This window comes from Sander lucioperca, chromosome 16 (assembly GCF_008315115.2).
Source record: "Sander lucioperca isolate FBNREF2018 chromosome 16, SLUC_FBN_1.2, whole genome shotgun sequence".
In the NCBI taxonomy this organism is placed as follows: Eukaryota; Metazoa; Chordata; class Actinopteri; order Perciformes; family Percidae; genus Sander; species Sander lucioperca.
The window spans coordinates 21,011,029-21,029,971 of NC_050188.1; the positions used below are offsets into that span (position 1 = coordinate 21,011,029).

Genomic DNA, 18,943 nt, shown 5'->3' on the forward strand with positions numbered 1-18,943 from the left:
GAAACAGAGGCATAAGATAACATTTACTTTGATATTTTTGATGTCACCTTGGTATTTTCTTAGTTGTTGTTTTTTTTTAATAAAGTGATCGAAATACTTGTCCACCAATTATTGGATTTTATTTTTTAGTAGTTCACTCTCAAGTCAGAATATTTGGATCTGTAACAATTAAGAGGAAAACACAATGGGATATGTGATATCATACAAGTAGGTTGGTTATTTACTGGTTGGTAGCCATTAAAGGGAAACGGGTCACCCACTGATAAAACTTTAACAACCTCTTGTGTGAATCTTTTTAGTTTTCAGGAAGTGAGAGTGAAGAACCAGTTTGCAACCTCGTGTAATAAGAAAGAGCAGGCGCACACACACACACACACACACACACACACACACACACACAAAAGGTTGTAACTAAGCAACAGCAACAAAGGCTAAAACAATACTTTATTAATGAATTCCCATTGTTTATACATTTACACTGCAGTGTAACAATTTAATCTAACGGAACAATTATCCCTTGTATTAATGTCGGCTGTGCAGCTCACATTTGTTATAAGTCCAACTTCAATATGAGGCTGGTGAGACATCAGGTCATCAGGTCTACATGCATGACGCAGGCACTAGCATGACAGCCTCATCTAGAAACTACAAATGCAAGATGTCGGGTATGAAGCCGAGAGAGCAACTCTGAGAGGGCCAGTCACACGGAAATCTCCGAAATGAGGAGGGGGATATATATGAGGAATTCACTTCAGTCCATTTGTGGTGTGTAACTAAAAAAAAATGTTCTAGAAAAATCATGGTGGTAAAAGTCAACAGAAGATATGCAGAGGGATGGGTGCTTCCCTCAAATTCACTTCGCACACAGAACCCCAGCGTTACAAGTCTGTAGGTCTCCTGTTCAAGTGTGATGACTGAAGCTGGATGGGAGAGGTTTTTAGAGGGCAAAGGCAAAAATAACATTACTTGTGAACTGTCAGGAGGATGAAAGAATCATAATGCTGCGGTCGCTAGTCGAGCTCAGGGTCTGACTGAGATGCTGCCTTCTTTTTCTTTTTTCTGCTGTGTTTCTTGTGCTTCTTTTTCCTCTTCTTCTTGGATCGGTCCTGTGAACGTAAAACATTTGACATGTGTGTCCACGTCTATTCTTTTAAAATAATTAGATCAATTCCACAGCTGGTTCAACAACAGGGATTTGTTAGGAGGTGTAGCTATACAGAAAAGGTTGTTTTTTTATGATAGTGACTTTGTAGCAGAGTTGACACTTGCAGCACCCCCAACAGCTGATACTAAATGCTGGATGGGTATTATAGAGATGCACTTCATGTACACCTTTCCGAAACATTTTCCAACTCGGGATTAAATCTTACACACTTACTAAATTCATACATTCTTGACATTAGTCTTTGCTTTAGTCACAAGGTAAAATCTGTCTCACTAGCTGCACTTGATCAAACCAAAATATTATTTGTGTAACTCTAAAAGGAAATTAAGTAAATTTCTCACTGTGATTTTCTCCTTTTCCTCGCTACTTCTCTTTTTCTTCTTGGCTTCAGCCTATGGGAGGGGAAAGGTGAAATGAGACCATGGATAGAGGGAAGTCTTACCCAATTCTCAAAAGCAATAAAGTTTCACAATTATGGAGTTTTTACAAGCATCTGCAATGACCAGAGCCGTTAGGTTTAAGTTCATCAGTTTCTGAGCCAAATTGTTTTCTTCTTTACTGTTGAGCAAAACTGGTTAGCATGCCCAATGTATGATAATGCTGTGGCAACCTTTCCCTTTTACTTAAGGCTTTGCCCCATTTTGCTAATTTCTGCAATCACACCGTTTTTTTGTTTTTCATTTTAATGCAATTTACCAGACTCACCATGATGCGACAGAAAGCTTGCACATCTGGATAAGTGAGAGTGCGAGTGAGCTAACAGGGAGAACTGAAACTTAACTTTGAAAGACAAAAAAAGTCCAGGGTGCTCAGGAAGTATGTCAGATGTTTGAAGGTGCTCTTTGGGGTCGGGAATTCAATTAAGTGTAGAAGGGTGAAGAAGGCTGTCTGCGCCGCTACGCGTGGGTTGCTTCTCCCTATGTCTTTTAAAATTTCTATTATGAAATAGCCAGTAAAATAAAGGCTTTTTAAATAATTTTGAAGAAGAGTGCCTTGGATTTTCCTTTTGAAACTTAACTTTATTTGGCAATTGTGTAATGTACCTGGGTGTATGTGTTTAGCAGTTCAGCTTATAGAACTATGGACGGGAGTCTCTTCTGACAGTGACAGCCAGAGAAATATGTGACCACAGTCTCATGTGAATGGGTCCATCTCAGAAGTCTGACTAGTGTAGACAAACAAGGCACAGAAATAAAACTAGCCAACCATTTATCCACTACTGTGAATGTGATTAACCTGCCTCATCAGATGCTTACCATTAAAGATGTTCAATCGGCCAAAGGCTTATACCGGTACACTACAATGTTCAGTTATTTAATATGACTAAACAAGGCTAAAAGTTTAATTGTCTTGTTGACTAAAACTAGAATATTAAATGTCTAATGTTCTCTTTGACTAAATAGTTGAAGGATCAAGTTGACCAAATCTGATGAAAGCTTTATTATATTATATACGAGTACAGTTTGTTATCAGCAGGAAGTATCAGGGATGATTTCTTTCCCCCCAAATTAAATTAAAAGAGGAACAAAGAGGTTAAAGAGGAACAAAGACCTGCCTTCAGAGCTGGTGATGGTGGTGAACAGCCAGAGCCTGTGACAACAACCTCTTTCTGTTGACCTAACTCAACTTCTTTGTATGTTTTGAACCACTAAACAACACGTCTGCACAAAAGACACAACCCCCTCTAAACAACCAGGTTGTGTGTCCTTCCCCAGCCAGCATGAAGAAATCACTCTCCATAATTAACGCCTGCAAGGCTGCCGGTCTGGACAACATACCTGGTCGGGTGTTGAAAGATTGTGCAGAAGAGTTCAAGGATGTCTTCGCAGACAGCTTCAACACTTCCTTTGTGTCAGGCCATTGTCCCCGCATGCTTTAAAGCCACCATCAACATTAGGATCAGTCCCTATCCTCATCAACGGGACTGAGGTGGAGCATGTCACCAGCTTCAAGTTTCTGGGTATTCACATCTCTGAGGACCTCTCTTGGACCCTCAACACCTCTACCCTGATCAAGAAGGCTCACCAGCATCTCTTCTTTCTGAGGAGACTCAAGAAGGTCCACCTGTCTCCTCAGATCCTGGTGAACTTCTACCACTGCGCCATCGAGAGCATCCTCACCAACTGTGTCACAGTTTGGTATGGCAACTGCTCTGCCCATGACCGGAAAGCACTGCAGAGGGTGGTAAAAACTGCCCAACGAATTTCCTGCAGCACCGGAGCAATCCTGGCAGTGGAACGCGAAGGATATAGACTACCTGTGCCAAAAAAGTCATCCCAATCCTGCTTCAATGACTACCGCCCTGTCCTCCATCATTATGAAGTGCCTCGAGTGACTAATCATGCACCACATAAAAGCCATCCTTCCTCTCAGCCTGGACCCCCTTTCAGTTTGCATATCGTACCAACCGGTCTACTGATGATACAATCTCCTCTGCCCTCCACCAAGTCCTCACCCACCTGGACACAAAAGGCTCCAATGGAAGAATGTCGTTCATGGATCTCAGTTCAGCATTCAATATCATCATCCCTCAGCAGCTGATAAGGGAACTGGACCTGCTGGGCCTGAACATCTCACTCCAACTACTGCAGATACTATACTTTCTCATTGAAAGACCACAGTCAGTAAGGATTGGCAATAACACTTCAAGTTCCATCACACTGAGCACGGGGGTCCCCTAAGAATGCATGCTCAGTCCCCTGCCCTTTACCCTGCTGACCCATGACTGTACACCAACTTACAGGTCTAATCACTTTATCAGGGGTGAGAGAGTGACGGCATAGGCATAGGAGCGAGTAGTGACTCTAGAGTCATAGTGAGTGTAACAAAGTGTCTCCCCTGTGCTTTCTGACCAAGGTTGGAAATCTGTAGCAGGAAAAGTTAACCCTCTCCTTGATTTCATGTTGTTTATGGAGAAGGAGAACCAGGAAATGAGTAGGGGAAATGCAAAGCTGGCAAGCTCTGATGTGCGTTGCCGCGACGTCGAGCTACGGCATAGGGTCCGGCGTAGGTTCGTTTCTCCACTTACCAACATATGTAGCCACGGCGTAGATTTTACGCAGAAGTATAAATCACGCTTGAGCATCACCACATTTCATGGTGTGTACATCACCAAGAACCTCTCCTGGACAAATAACACTGGCCAAGAAAGCCCTGCAGCGTCTTTCCCACCATGTGCTCCATCTACCAAGGCATCAGTGAGAGCTGCATCAAGCTGCAGTGCATAGTGAATACAGCTGGGAAGATCACTGGTGCCTCCCTCCCCTCCCTTCGGGACATTTACAACACCCACCGAGCTGCAAGTGACCCCACCCATCCCCCACACAGCCTCCTGCCATCTGGAAGATACCGGAACCTCTGAGCCTGCTCCTCCAGACTAGGAGCCATGGTGCTGAGCTCTCTACCTTCTGCCTCCTAAAAGTCTGGTCTGTCACTACCCACCACACACAGCCACACAGCACCAGCCGTAAGAACTATATTACATTCAGCACTAGCCAATTTGTACAAAATGCTACAAAAAAAAAACTCATCCTGTGAATGGCATATTAAATGCATATATTTTCATTCCCATTTCCACTATTTGTTTTATTTTTCAATACTTGTTGCAATTACAGTTTTGTTGTTGTTGTTTTTCTTGATCTGTCTGCACTTTGTTATTGCTCCCCCTCTGGACTTCCAGCTTAACTTAACTTAAATATTTAAAATACTTTTAGTATTTGGTTTCTATAGTAGTATTTATAAACCCTTGTTGTTTTTTCTACACTTGTATAACACTGGGGTCTGAGTGAAACATTTTGATCGTCTAAATGTCCTGTACATATGGCAGAATTGACAATGAATTCGATAAAGTTGACTTTGAGATGGTAGGCGTTCATTTTTTAAGGTCTACTAGGAGTGGGAAGTATTTTCTAATGATTGACTAAAATTGTTTATTCATATCAAGTGGGACAACTGGCAAACTTGTAGTAACTCAAATTGTCATGTAACAGTGTAGAGTGGTGAAAGAGATGTGTTACGTTAATTGCTTTGAGTTTCCCTGTCCAGAGTTTACCTAAGATTGCCGGATTAGCAGTTCATTACGCATCTACAACCATATAACAATATAACGTACTACCTCTTCCCCCTCAGAGTCTGCAGAGGACTCTGAGGATGAGTCCTTACAACTTCGCTCGGCCTTCCTTTTTCTCTTACGGCTCCTGTCCTCCTGACAGACACAACATTTACATCACAATTACCACCTGGACTTAAAAGTGTTAAACTGAATTTGACTGGCAGGAACAAGCATCACATCTGGGGAAATATACACAAGAGCAACAAAATTAACACCATCAAAAAGTTAGTTATGTGGGTGGCTTAATAAGAGCAAACTTACCTTATCTTTGTCTCCTTCTTCCTTGATTCTTTTCTTTTTCTTCTTGGGAAGAAAACGACATTTAGAAAAAAACACTGGCATTTAAGTCATTGTAGGACAATTGGTTGACTGCACATTTTTAACACCAGAACCTGATTCTATTAAAGTGTACTGAAACAATGTAAGCCAACTGTGCAGTTATTAAAATAAATAAATAAATAAACCTTGCTTTCAGCATCCGATTCTTCCTCTGAGCTGTCTGATGGTCTCCTTGCCGATGACTTCTTTCTCTTCCGCTTTTTCTTCAGGCTCTTCTTTTCATCCTGTATGACACAAATATGAATGCAATCAAACAGTGTAGTGCTGCGTTATGGGCAAGAAAATTCTGTGGAAATGTTGATATGCAGGATTGCTCTGGGAACAGATCCAAGCCATTTTTAAATTGATCAGTTTGAAATATATAAATTCCAAATCTATTTTTTAAGTTGTTCACCAATAAAAAAAATTCACTCCGGGCTCCAGACAAAAATGCCCCACACAGGAAGCTATTCCTAGAATAAACCTAGAACAGAGCACCACAAGCAAACAGCAGCCAGCCGTAATTAATCAATCAATCAATCAATCAATCAATCAAATCAATCATCCAGCAGAGCAGGATCTTAAAAACAAGGTTTGTCTCCGATTCAGGAGTGCCATGCTTCTAAATTGCATCTGTTGGATGGGTCACAAAATGTTGGGTTTTTTTTGTCTTTAGTGGTTGGCAATATCTAATATTGCACGTTGAAGTCTGTAGTGACTTACCACGTCTTCAGATTCTGAGGAGGAGCTGCTGGGGGAATCAGAACTCGATGAGGAAGAGGAAGATGAAGAATGCTTGACCAAAACACAATGAAAGCAGGGTTCATTAGACTTGATGTTATTCGCTTGTTTGGAAATTATTGGTGTGTGTGTGTGTGTGTGTGTGTGTGTGTGTGTGTGTGTGTGTGTGTGTGTGTGTGTGTGTGTGTGTGTGTGTGTGTGTGTGTGTGTGTGTGTGTGTGTGTGTGTGTGTGTGTGTGTGTGTGTCTCAGTACTGTGGCACAGCTGGCCATCAAAATACTGGGAGGTCTGTCCTCACCCTGCTGGGTTTCTTCTTCTCTTTCCTCTTTTTCTAAACACAAATGAAAAGCCCAAGTCAGAAAAGATGAGGATGATTTAAAAATGTGAGATCATTCAAATGGCTGGTAAAAGAGAGATACCATACCTCTTTTTTCTCTTTCTTCTCCTCTTTTTCCTTGTCTGTGGTCTTCTTGTCTTTCTCTTTGTCTTTATCACTTCCACCTAACAACTTCTCTCTGTTTTTTGCCAGTTCTTTTCTCCATTTCTAAAAAAACAAAAACAAACGGCAAATATCTGAAAAAAAGTATGCATCTACTATATTGCTAACTGTTCACCATATCCAGCTACACCTTCATCCAAATATGAAGGGTTAGAGATTATAGTTTTGTAGTACAGTTAAAAGACCATAGGCCATGACTGGACTCATTTCTCTTGACACTCATAGATAGGATTTCAAATAATGTGAATAAAAAGATGGTGATCATTAAGGTCAAAATGTCTGTCTACATAATACAAACATACCACGTTCATTTTGTCCTCAAAGTCAGCCAGGGCTCGAGAGCCCTTCTTCTTCTTCTCCAGCTGCTCCTTTAACTCTTCCCTGATGAAGGGAAATAAATCAGTTGTAGCACAATTTATAATGTAAAGCTTGTCAGCATATAATTTGGAAGGATAATGCCTGCCCAAACTGGAGAATGTGCTTGTCAGCTGCAGCTCTTCGCCACTCTCACCACTTCACTAGCTGCCATGCAATGTTTAAAGTGATCCTCCACTTTTTAAAATCAGCAAAAGTTTACAGGAAACAGACAATGCATTACTTAATGGTCCTATTCATTTCCAGCATTTGTTTGCTGAATCAAGGTTCTTCTGTTTAAGTGATAACATATAATTCATTAAGCCCCTTAAAGCTATAGTGGGTAGTTTGTCGCCCCCATGAGGAATTCTAAGTAATGACAAAAACACTGTGAGCATGTCCACGTGATCCAAGCCTTCCGTGCCACCCACCCCTCCTCCACGCAGTTGCTATCAGCCAAGAATTTCACGGAGGATTAAAACACATGGACTCTTCAGAAGAGGTAATTATCTGGACGCCACAATCTTCTAAACATAGCCATACTGAGAAATACAGAGAGAGTTGTGTGGAGCTGATAGTCTTAATTAGACTTGTAGCAACTCATTTGGCAACGGCTTGAATGTAACGGACGTTAATTAATATCAAAAGGTTACGCACTAAAGCTTTAACTAATATTGTGGTACCATACATGGATATTTTATATCCCCTTTATTTTTTAATATTGCATTGAAAACACGTTGCTCTTTTGTGTAATGCAAATGGTACTTTCATACTGGCTGTCTTGTGTAGCGGATGATGAATTAAATGTGCCCCCTTGTGGCTAAGATTGGCGTTTATTTAAAAAAATATCAGACATGACAAGATAAGATTTTAAGGTATCCATGTTAAATACAGCAGGGGTAAAAAGTCAAAAAAAAAAGAAATACTCTGTAAACTGTACAAATTCATTCCAAATCAATCTATTCCTTAGACAAATCTAATGGTTTCTTTCTACAGGACAACTGGAAGCTCTTTGCTTGCAGAAGGCTAAGTTATTTATGGACTTTTTCTAGCTAGCAGTTACGTTTTGAATGTTTCACAGGGAGACAAATACACGTGAATACACAGGTAAAGGGGTTAGAAGAGATGATGCGGTTGACAGTATAATCTGCATAATTTATAATCAATGCATTGGGGCAATAAGTTAACCCGAGTTTAAACACATCAGAGGACCTCCCTCTCTGATCTCCATCTTCTTTGGCAGCGCTGTTGTGAGAGCACCCTGTCCTGGAATATTGCTAATTGATCATTGTTGAATGTCATTTGTTGTTTTGTTCTTTTATGTGAGACTTGTTATGCTGCCATCTTGGCCAGGACTCCCTTGTAAAAGAGATTCTGAATCTCAAATGGGAATATTCCTGGTAAAATAAAGGTAAAATAAAGAAAAAAGATTGCAACTATGCTAACTCAAATCCATTGGGTAAACCTCTATTAAATAAGGGGTCGTTTTGATGATGTGACATTACTTTTGAATCAGCCAATGTTACTCAAAATCTCTATATAGGAAAAAACCTAAGGATGCATTAAGACCAAGAAGTATTTTACGCTGAGCTAATGAGGACTAGTGTTATTACATCAAGCAGTTTATTTATTTATCTTAGCGGGGAAGACAAGTGCTGGTTCTGGCTGTCTGTACGGGGGAACCATTTACTAGAAAACTGCACATCCTCCCACCAATAGCTTCTTAGGGCGTTTTCACACCTACCTCAATTGGTCCAGACTTTCGGACTTTTCAGTTTGGTCCGAACCAAAATTGCAAGTGAGAAAGGTGCCTTGGATCAAAAGAGGTGGTCTCGGTCCGGACCAAACTGAACCATGGTTCGGTTCGTTTGCAGTATGAAAACATTTTTTGGATGGTTTGGACTTTCGGACCAATTACAGGAAGTTAGGCAACTGCGTACCATAGAAGAAGAAGAAAACTCGGAAAAAAAACCCCGCTAGAACAAGCAAAAATGATTCGTGGAAGTACGTGGGGAGAGGAGGAGATTAGATATTTAATTTCAATTTGGTCAGACGAAAACATTAAAAGTCAATTAGAAAACGCTCACAAAAATGCCGACATTTAGTTGTTGCTGCGCTTGCAGTTGGTGCTGATGTTGTTGCTGCTGGTAGTAATACCGTAATAACGCAATCGGGATTTTCTCATTCATTTTCATTCATACGGAAAAGACTACCCGCCAAAAAATGCCAAAATGACAACACGCCAATGTCAGACGCACGCCCGTCTACTCACCAATCAAAGGGAGACGCAACACTCGTATGTGGTGATAACACGCCGTAGTTAGGTCATGGAAAGGTCTTTAGTGCGCTGGCAAAATCACTATGTGAAACCAAAAAGAACCGGATCAAATGTATACAATGTAATTAAACACGAACGTTGGTTCGGACCTTGGTTCGGACTTTTAGGTGTGAAAACGCCCTTAAAAAGGGTAATTTTGGGGTGTTTTTTCCAACCTGGACCCCATTTCCCCATGCATGTGTGTCTAATAGGCTGATGTGACAAAAAATCTTTGAAATTGGTCCAGTTTTGAGTGGTATAACCTAATGGGGCAATAGTGTAGCCTCAATTTTTGTCCACTAAAAGTGATTGTTTTTACCACTGACGGGCTCAGATTGTTATTAAAAGTGTCTGACAACATTATTGATCTCACGATGTGACTTCTTGTCCGAAGACAGCGGTGTGGAGAGTGGAATGCGAGTCTGGTAAAAGGCGTTCAGGGAGTCTGTTGTTTTGGAGTAGGCTACAGAAATGATAGGTTCGTCGTGTTGTTATCTAAAAGATTGTCAGTGCCATGGCTCAATATTATATTATATATACATATATTAAAATATCAATATATACATTATTTCGACAATGTGGATCAGGTCATTATAGTTCGATGACCACCTGTATTTATTTGAGCGAGAGTATATGGACGGAGACAGACAGAGAGCGAGAGAGCGAGAGAGCGAGAGAGAGAGAGACAGACAGAGAGAGAGAGAGAGAGAGACAGACAGACAGACAGAGAGAGAGAGAGAGAGAGAGAGAGACACACAGACAGACAGACAGAGAGAGAGAGAGACACACACACAGACAGACAGACAGAGCAGCAGCAGGCAGAGGAGGATGCAGCTGCTGGAGGGCTTCCGACAAGAAGTCACATCGTGAGATCAATAATGTTGTCAGACACTTTTAATAACAATCTGAGCCCGTCAGTAGGGCTGTCAAAATTGCTCAAAAATGACGTTCGAATATTCCCTCTAAAAAAACACATAATATTTGAACTATTCGAACATCTGGTTGCGCATGCGCATTTTGTCAATGACGCGCATTACGTCAATAACAGGACAAATTAATACAAAGAGACATAACTACTTGTATAGGTAGTCTATTTAAGTTTAAACATATTTGACAACATATTACCTACACAAAAACAAGTAAATCAAATGACGGCCAAGACAGCAGTCCTCACGCTCGCTCGCTCACTCGAGCACTTTCTCTCTCTCGCCCTCACGCTCTCTGCGCAATGTGCGGCTGTGCGCATAACGGTTTAAAATGAACAACAATAAACACATTTTGAGTGCTGATCAAGAGTTTTGTGCAAGCAATTTAAGGTCGCGACTATTGTCCCAAATATAGCAGGCTTCATTCAGTGATTGAAACAAATATTATTAACATTAATTGAAGTTTCACAGTAGCCTATATAGAACCGACATTGAACGCTCCGAGCGAGCTGTGCTGTGGTAAACATGGAGCTTTTCCTTGACATGAAACGGTAAATAATCAAACCAGTGGAAGCAGTGCATTTAACCTTTATTCATGCATATCTATTCAGTCGTAGCATAGGGATACGGTACCTCGGTTCCATTGATTGACAGAACTCCCTGAAGCCTGCCCCATCCACGACACTGATTGGTCTCATGTCCTTACAAATGAACGAAATTAATTTCTCCATTATGGCCTCTTGTCGTGTTGCAGACAAAGAGCTTGTGGCAGGCGGTGCAAAATACGTGTCAAGACGTGACTGTTTAGCTGGAGTTCCACACATTATGCCATGCTCATTTGGGTGCACATTTTCGAGATGTGACCTCATGTTGCTAGTGGTCGAATGGTATGCTAACTGTATTTTACAAAGCTTGCATACAACTTTATCTCGCGGCTCAACTATTTTACCTCCTACCGACCAAAATCCAAAGTACTTCCAGACATGGCTTTTTAGATTTTGGGGGGTTAAAATCACTTTCTCTGATGCGGTCGAGTTGGGCTCTGCACTTTCTGCCATCTTCCATGTAAGACAAGTCAACTTTCAGCAGTGATGCTGTGCCAGACAGTGCGACTCCTGTGACCTGTCCCTGAACCCTCAGGCGCGCTAGCGCGCCCACTCGCAAAGCAGACAGCCAGACAGCCTCTGCTACCGCAAGCGTTTATTTCCACATTTTTATTTTTTTTATTTGAATATTAATTTTCACCTTCGAAATTCGTTTTTTAAAAACTATTCGAATATATATTCAAATTTAGAATATTCGTTGACAGCCCTACCCGTCAGTGGTAAAAACAAAACCACTTTTAGTGGACAAACATCGAGGCTGCACAATTGACCCATTAGGTTACATTGCAGCTTGTTTCGCGCAGGCCCGTCATTGCAATCTCGCTCAACACTGGACCAATTTCAAAGATTTTTGGTCACATCAGTCTAGACACAAATGCATGGGGGAATGGGGTCCAGGTTGAAAAAAAAAAACACCCAAGTTACCCTTTAAATGGCTAGGCTACATCTAGCTGTTATATTGACTGACATGGGTGCAACATAATACTCAGAAATAACAGGGAAATGCAGCTGAGAGAACGATGTTTGTCTCTTTTTGTTACCAAGGAGCAAATATTTATGTCAGGGTAGGCCAGTGAAGAGGTCTGTCCTTTACTCACCATGTTGGTCGAGGTCTGCCTAAATAATCTTGTATAGTTGGTCCAGCGTTATTTGCCGGTCCCCTGGCTCGTGCAGCAGCAATGGGGTTAATGTAAGCCTGGAACACCAAACAAGAGGAAAGCATTTTACACATTTATCATTGAGGTTATTAAAACACACCCAGATGCCAGATTATTAGGCACTGATATTAAACAGTACGTTACCTAACAAACTGTCAAAGATGTGTACTTTACGGATATCTCCCAAACTGTCAGCAAGCAATCATTTTCGTCATATATTAACAGATTAAATATACGGACAACGCATGCAACAGTTAGCAGGAGAAAATATTCATTATGCTTCATAGTTAAAAGGATCGACTTGGCTTTAGCCAACAACGTTAACCAAGAACATTGGACTTCCATTTATCCATACTTGCTATTGTTTTAATAGGTCCCTGCCGTTTTTTTTATACATCGATAATCCCTGCTAGTGTTTCAAGGCTGTATAACAGACTCAAGAAGCAACGAAAAATACTGCGCAACATCCCCACGTCAAGACGTTGTCCAATGTCCATGTTATGAGCTAACGTTACAGTTAACATGGGTAGCTCTGCGACCACTAACGTTAATGCTTGTCGGCTACAACACGACGCACCAAGCAATTCAAATCTAGAAAATATTACATCAAATTAAAAACTTTTTTTTGTTTAAGACTGTCTAAGCCTGGCATCAGAATACCTAGCGGGGTCATACATTAACGTTAGCTAGCCAACGCCAGTCACAGCGCTAGGCTCAGCTTGTGTTTAGCATAACGTTAGCTATCTTATCAAAATGTAACCGGGTATCAATTGTTTCCTACTTTTACTAAAGTTGTGTACCATAACTCACCACTCGATTATCCCTTTTGCCCATGTTGAGTTAGTAATGGGGGAAAAAATCCAACAGAGAGAGCAACCATTAGTGCTACCTTGAACTAGCCACATCAGGCGAAGCTGGCGACTCTTCTTCTTCTTGATGTTTTGTGGCGGTTGGCAATCAACGAAATGGTGAATTACCGCCACCAACTGGTATGGAGTGTGGATCGGGACTACACTTATTCTTATTCTTTATTTATAAAGGACAACACACATTAATCAACATTTCTGTAAATGTGCCAGTGTTAGCCAGCCGGCTAATTTTCAACTGTAGTCCTTTGGCCAGATGATTTTAGACCAGAGCAGCAGGAAGCAGCTGACTACACCTACACTTTTGTTTACGGTTTATGGACTACACCGCACTAGTAATGGAATGTAATACAATAAAATAAATGTAGAACTACTTCTCCGACTTTTCTTTTAATTCTAGAAAGCTATTGCTGCCACCTTTTCTTCAATCTGTGTTTATTAATGCGATTCTTTTTGGTGGCTTCTTTTGCAAAAGTTTCTGCCAATTCACTTTCTTTGATTTCAATATGTGCTGGTAGAAATACTACCCGTACTCAGTCCAATTATTGTTCTGTATAACGTCTGTTATAACTCTATCAAAATATCTGGTCTGCTGGGCTCTTCATATGCTCCTTCACAGTAGCCTATATCTTCTAGTTTTGAAATTGGCACTGAGGCAGACTCATAACACAAATTCAAAGGTACAAAATAAAATGTTAATTTATTGATATCTTCTTGTGCTAGTATGAAATAGAAGTATGTTGTTGAGAAAAGACTGTGTGGCAGAATGCAAGTGTTAGAACAAATTACAACAGCAATTGTGTTGCCTTTTCTCCCTCATTCCAAAAATTACGATTCATTAATTTGGTCTATCACACTTACAAAGGAGTCTGAAAAACATTCACAAAAATCTGCTTTTTATTCAACTGGTGCAACACAACAATAAGACACCAATGCCTGCATTCATACATACGTATAATGCCATGATTGTTTTATTCCTAGTCGCCATTTTCATATGCTAAAAACAAATGTGACACAGGAACATATGTGTAATTTCAGTTATACAATGGATCAAGCTACGTTGGTTTCAAAACAGTCAAAGCTCTAAAAGCTCAACAGTGGACCTCAACAGTTTTATGTTGTGATTGAAATGTATTAACAGTGATTATTTTAATTCTATTTAGAGCTTTCATTGCATTGCACCACTGACACCAGATGTGAGTTGTTATCAAATACAAAATTCACACAGTGCTTAGTCAAGCAGACAAAATATACATGAATCTATAATGTGTTTACCATCTAGCAGTTAAAAGTTGCTGGCAAAAACAGTTGATACAGGCAGTTATCTTCAGACAGTAATGACTACAGTAACATATATTTGATAAATAGGAATGACAGTAGATGATGACCAATGACATGATCGTGGAACAGCTTGAAAGAAAACCTGAAGGAGTTGTGATGTGGTCAGTTAGTAGCCCAGGGATGTGCAAACTGTGCCCGAAAGGTTCGGACGACCATAACAAGAACCTGAGAAAGTCAGAGTGTGTGTCTGTGTGTGTAAGTGTGTGTGTGCTAGCAGCACTACCTGTTAAGGAAACGTAAACCAGTGTTAAAATATGTTACTGTTCTGCAAGAACTACTACATACAAAAATACAACTCTGCATAACTTCCTTTTTCCTTGCTGGTAAAAAAAAAAAAAAAAACTGAACTTGAATATAACTGGACATGACCGTAAAATAAAGCAAAAACTGTACACAAAATATTTGTGCATTATTTCATTATCAAAACCACTATGAAACTAAAATTTATATTCACTCTCAATCCAAAGCAAATGAAATTCAACAAGCACCCAAAGAGCCCACCCAACATTTTCAATAGACAAAATACTCTTGCCAAACAACATTCCACTGACCCTAGCTACTTTACATCTATCCATTTTTATGACATATCTATGGGCTGGCAATGCACATATCAAACATTTTCCATCATTACTGCTTGTACTTAGCACTCTACTGTACAGTACCAATGCCTATCCTTTATACATTCCTTACATTGTCAAACTATTCTTACACAAATTCTATAATCATTTTAAAAAGTTGGTGTAAGAATATTGTATGCCCCAGCATCTTTAAAAAAAAAAAAAAAAATCAAGTAACTTGATTTAAACAAGCATATAAGACTTGTCAATAAAATAAAATTAAATACAGAATATTATTGGCGACACTATTCTGTTCCAAATGTGTTCTTGTTGAACAGTGCTGGTGGGATTTTCTCCACCTATTGTAAGCCTGTGCATTATGGTAACATTCAGATAGTAAATAATAGTATTTTATAATGATAAAAGCCCATGATGACAGACTAGCGAGTGGCAGGAATATTTCTATTAGGTTCTTTCATCATTGTCTCAGCACTGATATCAGCCTATTATGATGAGTTCCTTGAAGAGTACAGAAACCATTAGAATCCCGCTACTGGTCTGCAGTTACTCAGAACATCCTCAAGGTGGCAGTACAATAATACATGTAAGACTAGAATAAGACAAAACATGGCAGTGAGTGGCTGGCTTGTGATGCCCAATAGGGTTTCAATAAGTAGGTGTGTATACGAGCGTGCTAATGTCAGTGGTAGTGTACACACTATATGATGTGTACGTATCTGTGAATGTGCTTGTACTGTATATCTGCTCACTGTGGGAATAAAAGGCAGGTGAGATCCATGCTGTCCACCCAGGCTCCTGTGATAAAGAGGTCTCTGCTTCATGGCCTCTACAGTCCACTTGCCCACTACTACCAGTAAATCTGAGATGCAAGTCTCTTTGCATTGTTAACAGTCAATCGTCAACATTTAACAACCTAAAAGCAGCAATTACAATCCATCAGTTCATGGAAGGAGGGTAGCTTTTGTGCATTTTTCAAGGGGTGAGAGCTGGTGGTGTCATCTTTTTCAACACTTATCTTTACCCTCTCTGTAGAAGTACTTTCCTAGAGCATTGTACAGTGACTATAGCAAAATGCCCCCTTGATCGATTTCATGTTTTATGTTTATGTACAACACAACATTTAAGTTAGTTAAGTTTTTTTTGACACTGATTATCAGAAACATGTCTTGTTAAAGTCAAAGAGAAAACTTTCCACAAATTGATCTAAATGATAGCACAGTTATAACCCGTCTTAACTATGTTACACTTAATCACTGGGGCAGCCAACTGTTCTTTAGAAGTTGAACAATAGACAAACGATCACCTGTGTGTAATCGAAGATGTGATTTCTAGTTAAATGCACCTGTATCTGCAGGGACAAACGGCTGGCATAAACTACACTATGAAAACAGAGACATCAAACCCATCTACAAGGTTACTGAAAGAACCAATCGGTGGAAGGACACCAGTAAAATAGGAAGGCACTAGAATATGGAGTACAAATCTGTAGAGCAAATTATTCTCAAAAACTTGAGGTTATGTGTGAAGTCTGTTTATGTACCTTAAAGAGGTACATGGTTCCCTAACTGAGCGGGGAGATTTTGAGCCTACAGCAACTGCTACCTTGGTGCATATCTAGCTTTTCAACTAACTAAATGTGATGCAAAGCCTGGTGTTGGTAGCATCATGTCGTAACAATCGTAGAGGGTAAAATAAAAGCAAAAAAACACAGAAGAATTCTTGAGGAAAACCTGCTGTTATGTTGAGAAAAGTTTTTTTCTAGAAGGACAACAACCCACAAATTCCACCCTAAATGCTGCACAGGACTGTCTTCACACTCAAGTGGCCAAATAACAATCCAAACAGGATATCTTGCAGAACCTGGAAACTGCTGTTCAGTCATGCTCACCAAGCAACCTGACAGTTTGAGGACTTTGGCAAAGAAGAATGAGAGAAGATTTAATCACATAGACTCAAGGCTGTAAATGATGACAAAGGTGCCTCTACATGCCTCTGTATTAATCACCTTGTGCTCTATATTTGTTGTTCTATTTCTACAGATTTATTTCACTTATACAATTAAGATTTAAATGTTAATCAGTGTCAGAAAAGCTTAATTAACGCACTTAGATTTGTGAAGACAATAAAACATGAAATACACCAAGGCGGGGTACGCAGAATACTTTTTATAGACACTCTGTGGGATGATTTAGGGTGAAGGAGGACTGTCAGGCAGTCCTCTCCTCCATAGTGGGCTTGTTGCTGGGGATGGGCTGGGCCGCGTACACACTTCTACTGTGGCTGTCCACACTTTGAAAGTAGGGGTGGCTGAGCGCAGCAAAGGCCGATATCCTCCTGGAGGGGTTGAAAGCGAGAAATTGCTGCAAAGAAGAGAGGAGAAATAAAAGAGGATGAGTTGGACTAATAAAGAAAGTAGATGTATGTATAGGTGCAATATTATGATATGTAGAATGTATGGCTAGTTTTCTAGGTTTTGAGGAAATGGCAAATCACTGAAAACAAGTTCTGCATGATGAATTTGGATTGTACCCACCATTAAGAGGGCTCGTCCTTGCTCGTCCATGTCTGGAACTAAGTCCTCTATTGGCTTAGGGGGTCGGGGGGTGAAGGCACTCTGTGGTAGGGCCACTTCCTGGGGCCAGTCCTCTGATGAAGGTACCCCAACAACACTGTGGGATGATAATGGTAATTAGTGCCTTCACATTAGCTATAACTACGTTTACATGCACATATTATTCGGGATTTTGGCCTTATTCCGAAAAAGACAATATTCAGACTAAGCGGTTTACATGGCTAATGACAATGAATAATCTGCTAACATTCCCTGATTGAAAAACATATACTGAATGCGCTGTCCAAAGAATGCTTCTCAAACCTGAATAATACTGGCATATCGCATACCACACGTCTTAAACATGCTATATTTGGAGAAAAAAAGCCTTATTCGGAATATCCAAACGGAATATGCTGTTTCCATGACCTGTATTAAATTTGGAATATTGTCATGTTCAGAATAATAGTGGAATATTATTGTGCATGTAAATATACTGAATGTTCCGCATTCGATGCCTCTCCAGTTCAAATCTTTGTTTAAATCATCCTAGGTTTTCTTGCGTGCCTGTTGGCAATCATTGGAGGGAACGAATGATATTCACCCGAGCAGAGAGCATATCTTAATGAAAGATAGTTGTGTGCATATCCTGTTCTACATGTAGGTCATATGCAGAATAATAGGTTCAATGAAGAAAAAATCCACACACTGGATTTATGTTCCCCAAATTGTACTGGACTGCCTTTTGACTGACTGATTTATATTGATAGTCCATTAGAGTTTCGAGACCTTTTCCCTAGCTTTAACATAGAGGAAATATGATAGAAACTGTAACAGGAAACAGCCAATAATACTTACTCAAAAATCTTTCCCAGCTGATCAACATCTGAGTTTCCTCGAAATAGCGGTCTGGGAAAGAGAAAATAAACAAGTTCAGTTTGACTGCTGCTGCTTAAACATTTGCGTCTTAAACGTTTATGTCTTCATATATTGTGCTGCACAAAAAACATGTCGATTTAGGAACACGTTAAAATACATTTTGGTGTACAGCATTAATTATGTTCTTATTGATCTACTTTAGATATGAGTCCTAATGCTCACTATCCCACGGTACTGTGTAGACAAAAAGCCCATATATAAGCTATGGGCTCAAGGCAAAGAGGAATGTTTGACTCTGGTGTGAGCATTTGAAGTAGCCACACACTGGCAGCTCCATCTCATGTAGTCAGGATTGCGAAGCAGTGTTGGTAGTACCACTGAAAAGGGGAGGGATGAAAGAAGGGAGGAGAGCGGCAGCAGGGCTGCTGGTGGTTTCTGTGGCTTTGGGCCGTCTTTGGATGCCCATGGGCGGCCATGCCGGCCCTGGCACCCGCACAAATTCCAGTAGTCATCATCAGCACAAGCCTGCCGGCCG

General features: G+C 40.3%; 2 protein-coding genes across 11 annotated transcripts in view; both read right to left on the minus strand.

Moving 5' to 3' along the window:
* Window positions 1-426: 426 nt before the first annotated feature.
* On the minus strand, window positions 427-13,193 carry fam133b (family with sequence similarity 133 member B). Of its 10 annotated transcripts, none has more exons than XM_035993162.1 (11): window positions 13,004-13,193; window positions 12,134-12,231; window positions 7,137-7,215; window positions 6,760-6,879; window positions 6,634-6,666; window positions 6,318-6,389; window positions 5,741-5,839; window positions 5,538-5,576; window positions 5,280-5,366; window positions 1,507-1,557; window positions 427-1,106 (listed from the first exon to the last, which is right to left on the minus strand). In XM_035993162.1, the coding sequence occupies exons 1-11, from the start codon at window positions 13,025-13,027 to the stop codon at window positions 1,011-1,013; spliced, it is 798 nt and encodes a 265-aa protein (XP_035849055.1). In that variant the 5' UTR covers window positions 13,028-13,193; the 3' UTR covers window positions 427-1,010. The 10 variants fall into 10 exon arrangements, with proteins under 10 accessions (XP_035849055.1, XP_031178914.1, XP_035849054.1 ...); XM_031323054.2 differs by having other exon boundaries at window positions 5,277-5,366; XM_035993161.1 differs by having other exon boundaries at window positions 5,280-5,369.
* Window positions 13,194-13,941: 748 nt separating this feature from the next.
* Window positions 13,942-18,943, minus strand: part of cdk6 (cyclin-dependent kinase 6) — a 40,426-nt gene continuing 35,424 nt past the window's right edge. Inside the window, exons 5-7 of the mRNA XM_031323047.2 lie at window positions 18,388-18,438; window positions 17,512-17,647; window positions 13,942-17,338 (exon numbers count right to left, since the gene is read on the minus strand). Coding sequence (XP_031178907.1) covers window positions 17,186-17,338; window positions 17,512-17,647; window positions 18,388-18,438 — 340 coding nt within the window. The 3' untranslated portion in view covers window positions 13,942-17,185. The remainder of the gene's footprint in view (window positions 17,339-17,511; window positions 17,648-18,387; window positions 18,439-18,943) is intronic.